Source organism: Aulonocara sp. 'chitande type north' Nkhata Bay, linkage group LG23, assembly GCF_057382095.1.
Source record: "Aulonocara sp. 'chitande type north' Nkhata Bay isolate Kocher_YH1m ecotype deep benthic linkage group LG23, A_spYH_male_GT1.1, whole genome shotgun sequence".
NCBI classification, from domain to species: Eukaryota; Metazoa; Chordata; class Actinopteri; order Cichliformes; family Cichlidae; genus Aulonocara; species Aulonocara sp. 'chitande type north' Nkhata Bay.
The window spans coordinates 42109279-42121305 of NC_141365.1; the positions used below are offsets into that span (position 1 = coordinate 42109279).

Below are 12027 nucleotides of genomic sequence, written 5' to 3' on the forward strand. Positions count from 1 at the left end.
CAAAAATTTATTACAAACACGTATTTAATTATCAACACAAGGAAAATCAACAGTTTCTAGAACTCCAACAGGGGCAGGACTTGGAGGTACTGGGATTTCAGGAGGCAGCAGAATGGTACACTGGTCAGTGTCATTATTATTGACCGGTGATGGTGGATGGCCTTGGGGGGAGCTGAGAGGTAACTCAGACCTCTTATCTTCAGGACACGGAAAGCAAACATACTTCTTTTCAGCAGCTGGAGACTTAGAGACATCCCAAGTCATCAGCCTCATGCGTTTAGGCTGAGGCAAAGGTTCCTCTTCATCCTCCACAGAAAAAACAGCAGAATATCTGCGCTTTCTGCCCAGACCTAACTCTGCAATGGGTGGAGGTGTCAGAGGCAGAGGAGACATTAAAAAGGCCAAATCATCATCCAGGGATGAACAATCATATTTAAAATCTGGATGCATGATCTTGTCTGTGTCCTTTGACTGAAAGCTGGCATCAGCAGGTGGAGGACTTGAAGAAACTGGAACATCAGAACTCATCAGCCTCATGCGTTTAGGCATCAAATGTTCCTCTTCATCCTCCACAGAAAAAACAGTAGAATATCTGCGCTTTCTGCAGAGACGTAACTCTGCAGTGGGTGGAGGTCTCGGAGGCAGAGGAACATTAGTAGGACACATGAAAAACGCCACTTCATCATCCAGGGATGAACGATCATTTTTCAAATCTGGATGCATGATCTTGTTTGTGTCCTTTGAATGAAAGCTGGCATCAGCAGGTGGAGGAACTGAAGAAACTGGAACATCAGAACTCATCAGCCTCATGCGTTTAGGCATCAAATGTTCCTCTTCATCCTCCACAGAAAAAACAGCAGAATATCTTCGCTTTCTGCAGAGACGTAACTCTGCAGTGGGTGGAGGTCTCGGAGGCAGAGGAACATCAGTAGGACACATGAAAAACGCCACTTCATCATCCAGGGATGAACGATCATTTTTCAAATCTGGGTGAATGATCTTGTTTGTGTCCTTTGAATGAAAGCTGGCATCAGCAGGTGGTGGACTTGGGAGCTCACATGCAGGTGCACTGATAGGTCTGAACATGAAAGCGGGAACTTCATTGTCCAGAGCACAACGGTCTCCACTGGTTGAGTGTGGGAGCTTCTCCTTTGCCTGTGGAGGAGGCAGACTTTGAGCCAAAGGGATCTCGTGTTGCAGAGGAACATTCAAGTCATCTGACGTTTTGCTCTGTTACATATTATTGTTGTTGTTGTTGGATTTTTCTTTAAAAATTCACACGATTTAATGTTTAGAAACAGACACAGTGAAGGGTAACTTACCACAGCTCGAGCCATTTTAGGCGTCTGTCAAGGCAAAGACGCAGGATTTGGTTTCTCTGTGTAAGATTACAGGACAGTTGTCAGTTTCATTTTCAAGTCAGTTGGATAAATTCATATCAAACTTCTCAAACTGTATCATTAAAGCATTGTTTAGGTGGACAAATATGAAAGATATGAAGATAAAAACAGTAACAGCTGGCAATCAAGGGAAAACAACCTTATGAAAAAGGTCTTAATCATTATTGTTTAAAAGTAAATCTTTCAGTCCTTACTTCAGTGATTGTTTGAAGTCTCTGTGCTTGTTGTCAGTCGCAGATTTGTGTAAAATATTTGCAGTTTGTGAATAAAGTTTGCAGGAGCTCCAAGGTTTGTCTGTTCAGTACCAAAGTAATGAGGAGACTGAGTGCAGGTTTGGAATCCTCAGTGACAGAAGAATGCAGCAATGTTTGAATTTGAATTTGTTATTGTTTTATTAACAACAACTACCAGGATCATGCCATAGCAACACAGTGATGCCCAGTCAAATGTCAGGTACAAGGGATAGCCCACATACACATCCAACAGCACAGTAAAGCAATGGGCACCAATGCCACCAGTCAGGCCTTAACAGTGGCGTGTCTAGAAAATTTTTGTTAGGGGGCCAGGTAGGGGCACAGATTTGGAGAAGGGTGCCAGATGTAATTGGCAGATAATGTTTAAAAAAAATTCTACCAACCGTTAACCATAATTCAATAATCTTATAAACCTAATAACCAAATGCGCTTTTAACTCTTATTAGAATGAGATTTTAACCACTACGGTGCAAAGTTTTTAGATACTTCGTTGATAAAGTACAAGAGATACAATCAGTCAGTGTTTATTCAGCAGTCAAGGACATCAATATTTGCATAGTATTTTTACTGACATGTAGTGCACATATGTTTTGGGTAAAAACATTTTTTAATATTAAAATACGAACATTTTAACATACAATTGGCAAATTAGCCAATGCAAAACCAATGCCTATTAAAAAAAGAAGATAATCTTCTCACAAACTGGTGTTTGATTTTGAAACAGGAAAAAAGTGTGGAAACAACTGAAAAGACTAACATTTGAATAACACCTGAAAGCAAGTAAATACTTTCTATGCTGCCTTATGGTAAACTTTGGTAATATTGATGTATAAAGAACAACACTGGCTGATGATGAAATACAGTCAGCTGGCATGGTGACACTGCCAGTATTAACCTGCAGGGCTGGACTGGGACAGAAAATTGGGCATTTTCACTACAGACCAGCCCACCAGGTATTAAAGCCATAAAGCCTTTGAATGAAAACAAACGCTGTTGTGACAGTGATGTACACTGTCTTTTTGGTATATGTATGATTTCTATACATTTTACGTCAGATAAAAAATTTGTTCGCAAGATTCAGATAATTATTTAATAAAAGCTAAATATTTGAAATGAGAATAAGAAAGAAAAGTATTTCCTTGTGACCCCCTCTCCCTGTTAATGCCCTACCTGGCCCCCCTGGCAACACTTTGCTAGACCCGTCCCTGCACAGTTACCAGCTGTCAGCTACATAAAAAAAGGATGCTGGTGTTATTTGTCTCTCAGAAACAGTTCATAACTTCCCTTCAACTCATTCATGTCACCTAAAAGGTAAACCTGTTTCTCCATCACTGTTCTGCTCTGATGATTCAGTAAGGACATCTCCTGGTTTCATCTTCATGTTTCCCTCTCACCACATATACAAACCGATATCATGACCAGCAGCTTTTTTACAGCTGTGGCTCCAGCAAACATCAGCTGATACTAGAAATTAATCTTAAATAAATTCTAACAACAGCTGATCAAGCTTAAACGTGCTGCTGTTGTTTAGCGCGACATCCGCTGGTTTCCTGTTTCTGGCGCAAAGTGGGAGATAAATAAACAAGAGAGACGATCAGCTGATCATTGATCAGTTTCATGATTAAAGTAGTAACAGACGAGGGAGGGAGGGAGGGGGGGGGGATAAGAGAAGAGGCAGCTGTGCAGCGTAAATACAGAATAACTCCAGCTTTGTGTCTTTTCCCATTCTAGCTAAAGTACGGGACAAACTGCGTCTCTTCTCAGCTCAATACGAAACCCGTAATATTTTCTCTGAATGAGGGACCATTCCACTTTTTAAGGAGCCGTTGGCAACTCTACTAACTAACCTTATGAATAAAATAAAGTTCACTATCAGTAACATCATAGCAACCGAACAGCTGTATAGAAACTCCGTCATGCTAGCTCACGCAGTACGAGTTATTGTAACTGACTGTAAAAAGTCAGCACAACGAAAATAAACTCCACCTAAACTTGGTTTATATCTGACCCAGATAGACTGCAGGTCATAACTTCTTACCTCAAGTTCAGTTCACCTGATACTCGAACCGGCGGCCGCCTCAGGTCTCTGCTCCTCCTGCCTCCCCTTCCCTCATCCATCTGTTGCCTCTGTGGAAGCCCTGCCATAGCCACCACCAAACAACTGAGTTATTTTTACACATCGGCCAGCATCTGGCCAATCCACCACCTCTCATTGTTCATGCCGTTACAAAAAAAAAAAAAAGTCATCAGCCCACTGTGCAAATGTCCGATGGCTAGTCCAGCTATGTTAACTTGTTAATCTTTCGCTGAAAAAACGTTTTCTGTGGTGCCGTCTTTCGTGCTTGGCTCTCCTACCTTTGCTAACATGATGCTCATAGTGCAGAAGCCGGTGCTGCATTCACTTACCCTCGGACATCTGAGCTTCACTGTGAAGCCATAATCGTACATTTGATATTTCATTAAATTTTATTGTTTTAGCTTCGGGGTGGCACCTGGGGTGGCCAGTCTGGTTGGGGGGGTGGCCTCTGCCCCCCAAGGCCACTCCGCTGGACACGCCACTGTAAACGAGTAACGTATGAAGCACTGATCCCTATATAAAGTGCATTACAGTAATCCAGCCGAGTGCTAACAAAGGCGTGGATAACTGTCTCAAAGTGCTGCTGTGAAATAAATGTCTTTATTTTATCAGCTGCCTGAGCTGAAAGAAGCTTGATTTTACCACTGCCTTAATCTGGCTGACAAGCTTCAGGTCAGAGTTCACTTTGACCTCCAGGTTTGTCACAGCTGGTTTAACGTACTGTGTCAAGGTATCTAAATACACATTGGGGGTCTCAGTAGGGCTACCAAGAGATTTGAACCCTGGTGGAGGAGACCTTCTCAATAAAAAAGTGTTTAAAAAAACGTTTACAGGCTGCAGTCAGTATGTGGTGCACTAAGAACAGAGTTAATGGTTTTAAATAAAACATGCAGGTTGCGACAGTTTGATGAAATAATGTCAGATAAGTGTTGTCTTTTGGTATCTTTTACAGTTTTTTGATATTGATGCCAACAGTCCTTTAGCATCTGGAATGACACTTGTAGCTTGTTTCCATTCACGCTCAGCTCGACAGCACTTGCGTCTGACAGCCTTCAGCCAGGGGTCAGATTTAGTTTTAGGCTGCCTGGTTCTTAACGGAGCCACAGTGTCCAAAGCAATCTGGTAGGTGGAATAAAACCATGAGCTCAGTTCCTCAGTCTGGCTGCACAAAAGCTCCGGGATTTTACAGTTCTGCTTAAAAACTGTTAAAAACTGCTCAGCAGTGGACGGGTCAAAAATACGACAGCGGCGAGCAGCAGCGCGGTTTAACTGAGGTACGGGCAAGAGGAACTTGAAGCATCACAGGACTGTGGTCAGAAAACACAGCATCACAAATCTCTACGTTAAAAACAGAAACAAACAGAAGAACCATGAGATAAAACAAGATCAAGTGTGTGTCCATGTTCATGTATGGGACTGACTGAATAGCACAAAGTTAGAATGCTTAGTCTGTTTTTTAGGCTATTTCACAATATGAAAATAAATAACTTATTAAAACAGATCATATACACATCCAATAACTAAGTGAAAATGATTGTTTTTGGTTTTTTATTTGCTAATCAAAGTGTCAGTGCAGTCAACCATCGTTTTTGTCCTCGTGCATTAGTTTTGATTTAGTTATCAAGTAAAATTTAATAGTAATTTTTTTACTTTGATTTTTGGGATGTAGGATGATCATTTTCATTTCTGTCTAACGCTGTGACATCTTCTTGTTCCAGCATGATTTCTTTCTCATTGACATTTGATGGGTTTTCAAGGTGTTCCATTAACATTACATCTTATTTATTTTAATTTTATATGTGCGTGACTTGGAGCATGAACCAGAAATATGCAAGCCTCGTGGAGGTTTTTTGTCTCTAAATGATCAAAATTAAAAATCTCAGTATCATCGGGACCTCATCCATCTAGTCGAGGAGCTGACCGCGGTCTAGACTACACTAAGCAGCAGCAGTGTACTCCTAGTATGTACAATGCATCACTATGAGACATAAATGCACACTTAGTGTGATGTATTCTTAACAACTTTGAATGATGGGGTATGAAGTGAGAGGCATTTAATGAACTGGAAGTGCTTCTCTGAGCCCTCACACGCCCAAGACAGATTAGGAAGAGAGGGGAACCACCTTGCTGCATGAGTAGCTACGCGGTCAGGTTGACTTCCACATGGTTTGCTGGGGACGCTGCCATGTAGCCAGCCTGGCCTCAAATCCAAGACCCTGAAATGAGGAGAAACTCCAAGGTGTGAAATTGCATGTGTAAAAAATTGTAGGTTTAAGATAGCTTTTAAAAGTCCTGTGATAAACACCTGGATGAGCTTGATAATATCCCGAGGTCCGAGCACCTCTGGGTCAAACTCAACCTGAGCTTTGTTGGTTGCCAGTGCGACCGAAGCCATGAGGATCCCTCTGGTTAAGTTGAGCTTGGACTCGATGTTGTGGACACATGATGCGCACGTCATGCCTGTTATCTGCATGTGAAATACATGTGATGTGGAATTTGCACAAAATTCTGCATTATATGGTGTCCCGCAGACTTACAGTGAGGTCCAGCTTTCCATGTGCTACTGCATTATCCTCAATCACTTTGGCACCAAAGCCCAAGTCTTTGATGAGCTCAGTCACTGCAGTAGCATCCAGGACATGTGAATCATACTTCACCTCTGCCTTACCGGCCATTAGCGACACCAACACTGAGAAGATTCCTGGTTAACAAACACAGTACACTTTATCAACAATCTTCATCTCAGTTCAAATGCCTCATCCCTGGAAGTCGCTCACCTCTGTGTTTGAGCAGGTTCCTCTCGATGTTGGACACACAGGAGGCACAGGTCATCCCCGTAACGCAGATGAAGCATTTCTGTGCTTTTATCTCAGGCGAACTTGCAGATGGTGCCTGTGAACCCGTCCCATTGCTGACTACAGGCCTGTTTGTCGACATGTCAGAAAGTCCAAAGCTTACAGGCTGGGACTTTTCATGACTCTGAACACTCTTTATAGGTTCTGAAAGGACAAAAAAATATGGAGGCGCCATATAAGTTTGTAGCTCTACAGATTTATGAGGCTCAACTTAGAATCTTCAATCACCATAGTCCAACTAGAAATTTTAAAAACTCATCCTATTCTCTTCCTGAAGGGAGGGAGGATATAATCTCTTTCATTCATTTTTTTGTCTGTTTGTTAGCAGTGTGGCAACCAGAGTTTTCGAATTTTGTGTGATGGTAGATAGCAATAACCAATAGATACCAATAACAGCTCAAGGTGATTAAATTTTCAAGAAAATCGGTCAAAGTCAAGGTCATACCAGATGTGAAAGTTAGTAAAATCTTTATATCACCCATAATTTTTCAGATTTCACAGCAATACACTAGGCCCTGTGGGACATGAGTACCTAGGTTGGCTAAGTATTTAACATTGACATTTATTGTTTAAGGTCAAAGTTGACCTTGGAAAAAACACTTCAAGGAATAATATCAAGTAATATATCCTGTGAAAAGGCCTGGAGAGGCATCACAGTGACGCCATAAAGTTTTGCAAAATCACGCATGCATGAATATATCTTAAAATGTCAAACTTTCACAACTTATAGAAGACAAGGGTAAAGATATAAAACTTTAGTATGTAATGCTTCAAGGTCAACGGTCAGGTTCACACAAATTAGGAAAAAGCCTTATTTTCCATGGGTCATCTCCAAACTTTAAAGCAATAGGAACATAAGTTACTTGTTTGCTTGAACTCTTTAAAACATTGTATGCCTTCACAGTGAAACAAATGGATTAATGGATTGGATAACATGGTAGGAACTAACAACTCGGTCGTCAGAGAACATCTGCAGGTGGCATGATTCCCTGTTGTACTGGAAATATAAGGCGCACAAAGTAAACAGGAATGATTTTTGATTGTTTAATTCTCATATAGCTTCAAAGCACAGAATTGGAAACGAGCATGAATGGCATTTCTAAAGCAAGCTGGATTTATTTTATTTTTTTTACTTTAAGTCCACAATCTTCTCCCACACCTTCTGCTAAACAGATAATGCAGAAGAGAAAATAACCAAGCATTTGCTTAGTTTGAGAAATTTGGATAGACTTTTTTACAGCTCACTGGCATATGATATACAACCACATGATATATAACTTCTATCCCAATAAGAGGCCAATAGAGGCCAATAAAACCTGACACTGAGAGCTGAGCAAGATAAAGAGAAATTAAAGAATTTGTTCATAATCTGCCTGCATTAATCCCTCATCTTGGCAGGCTGTTTCTGCAATTAAAGCCCTGGTAAGGATAAGGGCTCTCAGAGTTTCACTGAGGAGTACAGTTGTCTGGTTCCCAGAGTAACCGTTGAGTTTCTGGTTTACTCTAAACAACATACCTCTTCTAAGAAACCCTTTAGATAGCATGTACACGATTTTACGGTTAATGGCAGACATTTCCTAAATGAAAGCAAACCCCTCCAAGGACATCAAACAATGAGTGCTTTTATACCTCGGGTGTAAAAACTAGTTCAAAGATACTTGAGTTCCCAACTCACTCCTTGCCTGACAGAAATACCAGATGAAGAGATGAGGTGCCACTGAGGCATGAGAGTTGTTTTTCATGTTCATCCCATTGGTCTGTGTATGCCTTTAATAATAATAATAATAATAATAATAATAATAATAATTATTATTATTATTATTATTATTATTATTATTATTATTATTATATTGCATAAAATGTAGACTTTACTTTTTTACTTTTTACCTCTTGTTTCTGTCTTGCCCTGACACCTGAGATCAGCCAATACAGCAGTGGGCCATAACAAATTAAAAATTGGTCAGATGATCCAGCTGTGCTATTGTTCTTGCATCTCTGGTGAGAGGCACTGAGACCAGATGAGAGGATTTGGGGAAATGATGTACAAACTCAGAAATGGAAAGATAGGGATAGGGAAAAAATGCACCAACCTGTGCCAAATTCTACCCAAAATAAATTAAAATGCACAACTTCTTGTCCAAGCCTGATCAGCTGGAGTCAAGCTAACACCTGCTACCATGTGAACTAATGGGTAAGGTATCTAGTTCCTGAGTGTTTGTGTCCCTTTATGTTGGAGAAGTTTTGGGATCTTTAGGTTGTGATCTGGACCAAGTGCTGCGGAGCTCAAGTAAGATGTTAAAGAAAAACAGGATGGCAAAAACAAATGCTAACTGTTCCCTGGATGTTCAGTCAGTTGTCACCCTCACTATTTATTAAGATTTGACACACTGAAAAAGAAAACTGAAATAATCCTAAAATAATATATTTTTTAAAAGCTTCATTAAGCAAACATTTATTTTTGTTACCTACCTTTAAGTGAGGCGTCAAAGCCCATGTCCTCAATAGCTGCCCTGAGCTGCTCTGGCTCTGTCAAATAGGGATCAAAGGTTATTGTTCCCTTTTCCGCCTCCAGGGACACCGCTATGAACCGCACTCCAGTCATCTGAGAGATCCTCCCTTCTATTGTCTGCACACAAGAGCTGCAAGTCATCCCTCCAATCAAAATGGTTACAGTCTGGGTGGAGGCATCCACCTCCTTTTTCTGCCAGAAACTTAAATCTTCTACTGATGGGTCCTCAGATAACAAAGCAGTATCAAAGCCCATGTCCTCAATTTTGTCTCTCAGCTCTTCATGTGTGACTAGAAGAGGCTGAAAAACAATCAGCGCTGCTTTGTCCTGAAGAGACACCTGAATATGTGAAACCCCCTGCAGCTCCCCGATCTGTCCCTGAATGGACTGCACACAGGACTGGCAGTGCATACCATCCACCCTGATCTGCACCACAGACTCCACGCTGTATCCCAAGGTCTGTAGTTCCAGGGCGATCTCTTTGGTTGGAATAACTGAAGCATCATAGTCCACCTTGGCCAAACTGTTGGGTACAGACCATGTGACAGTAGAGCTGGGCGATAGAACGATAACGATATGTATCGCGATATAACTTTTACTCGATAGAGAAATTAAGCTATCGCGATAGACCTCGCCGCTCTTGTCCTCTTAAAAAAAAAAAAAAAAAAAAGGTCAGCCGATCCAAATTCAGTAGCGCAGAGCTGAACCAATCACAGCCGCAGCGTCACGTCGCGTGACTTGTTACGTACAGCACAAGTGCCAAGCCGCACGTGTGTTTGTTTGGGAAGCAGCCAGCGGGTAATGGAGCCAGCGCATAATGGAGGAAATGAGTGTGCCGACTAGAAAAATCAACCGAGCGTGACCGAAGAGAAAACAGATGATGGTTCCAATGCCGGAGAGATTGTCGAACGGAAGAGCCAAAGAGGTTCCGTAGTGTGAAGGTATTTCGGCTATTTCAAGTCTGACAAAAAACAGAGTAGCGTGCACTGTAAATTGTGCTGAAAGCAAGTCTGGAAATACAATAAACTGGTGCATGCGTCACACTGTGCGCCGCGTTATTGTTTCGGTGAAATGAATTTCTACAATACTGTTACTGTTAATTCTACTCTCTGCAGTGTTTAAATGCTTACACATACACACAGTTACTGTCCCTCCACACATACGACTCAGTTCTGCTTCTATGCCGCAGCTTTGTTTACTTTTTCCCACCGAGGCTTCTAGACTTCTGATTGGCCAACATTTCTGCACGGTTAGGAATCTAGCGCCACCTGCTGCTTTGGCATGTTCATAGCAGCGTTTTCCTTCATTTCTGCCTTTATGTGTGGACGGGATTATTTTTAAAACGGAAAATCTCAGTTTTCAAAAATACCCGTGTACGTGTGGACGTAGCCTCAGTCTCTGACTGGAAGCGCTAATTCGTCATTCGGCTTTTGTCAGACTAAAGTAACTGTTAAAACTGTTTGAAAAGCTAAGCTATGCAACAAGGAGAGATTGAGAATTTCCTTTTAGTTCTCAGTTTATTTGATATTGACAAAAGTTAGTCAGTTTTGTCTGTTCTTCTGTAAAACAAACTAAGATTTATTTTTAGAATTTATATTTTGTTTCTAAGTGGAATTGACAATTTAGTCTGTTTCGTTTGTTCTATTTTGAAACTTAAACGCTTTAGCGGCTGCCTTTTGTGTAGTTTGCAATATTTGCCTTTATTTATCTGAAAAAGTCTCATGTTCCTTAAGTACATCTACCCTGTTGAACTTATTATGGGAAATAAATATTTAAAAACAAGCTGCTGATTATTTCACATTTTACTTGTGAGCAACGGCACATTTAAATCTTACAAATATAGTTATTTGGCTTATATCGTGATAGATATCGTTATCGCCTGAAATGAAAAAAACATATCGTGATATGAAAAAATCTCATATCGCCCAGCTCTATGTGACAGCAATTATTCCATTCAGGCTGCAGATTCTGGTTTGGATGATGTGGACCTCATGCTCAGAGGTGATCCGCTGAAGTTTAAAAGATGCTCTTGAGCAGGGGCGGAGCGTGGGGGTGGCTTACGGGGCTTAAGCCCGGGTTGTTTTGTCAGAAGCCCGGGGTATTTTGGAGTGTAATTTTTTCATAGTTAGATGCCTGGCTGACAACTGTATAAAACAAAAAGTACACACAATATTCGAAGCACATAGTGCACACTGTGGGAATTTACGACTGTACGTGAATCCCCCCCTGATATTGGTATGATCCAAGCTCAGGCACTAAGCGACTGAGCGAGGGGGCGGGGGGAGCTGCTGCCCGTGAGTGCGCTGTTGGAGAGACGGAGACAGCCATACTAAGGAGAGCTTAAGTTTGAGCAGGTACCAAAGCAAATCATTCGTACCGTACAAATAATGTAAATATGACGGTGCATCACGAAAGATTGATATGAAACTGATCACTTGACCAATATTATTTTACTTGCTCTTCAAGTGAATCAACAAATGGCGAAATGAAAAGCCGAACAAATGCTATTTTTTAGAGAGTCTTAGCTTACGTGTGTTTATTTCATATTTTCAGTTCTTACCCTCCCCGACTAATTCGGTTTCAGTTATGTACTGAAATATAAGAATGGACATTAGAGGGTTCTTTCAAAGAAAAAACTCGGGTAAATGTTATTTTATATATTATGCTTTGTATGTTGTTCAGTATATTTCTATGCAAAACAAGAGGGATTTCAGTACACAGCAGGATATTCACATTTGTAACCAGATATTTACACTTTAGGGAGAAAACATAAAGCATTTTTACTGTACAACATCAATTTAGAGTAAACTTTTGTTTTAGATAAATATTGAAATATATTTTGAATTAGTTAAATGTCAGAATAAAGAGAGACAGAACTGTCTATTTATTATCACTTTCATCATATTAAGGAGTACATGTACACTAAGTTTAT

General features: G+C 40.7%; 1 protein-coding gene across 1 annotated transcript in view; it reads right to left on the reverse strand.

The window, feature by feature from the left end:
- Window positions 1–9633, reverse strand: part of LOC147302475 (copper-transporting ATPase 2-like) — a 48858-nt gene extending 39225 nt beyond the window's left edge. Inside the window, exons 1-5 of the mRNA XM_086282285.1 lie at window positions 9056–9633; window positions 6509–6730; window positions 6269–6432; window positions 6037–6198; window positions 5855–5947 (exon numbers count right to left, since the gene is read on the reverse strand). Coding sequence (XP_086138411.1) covers window positions 5879–5947; window positions 6037–6198; window positions 6269–6432; window positions 6509–6730; window positions 9056–9506 — 1068 coding nt within the window. The 5' untranslated portion in view covers window positions 9507–9633 and the 3' untranslated portion in view covers window positions 5855–5878. The remainder of the gene's footprint in view (window positions 1–5854; window positions 5948–6036; window positions 6199–6268; window positions 6433–6508; window positions 6731–9055) is intronic.
- Window positions 9634–12027: the final 2394 nt, after the last annotated feature.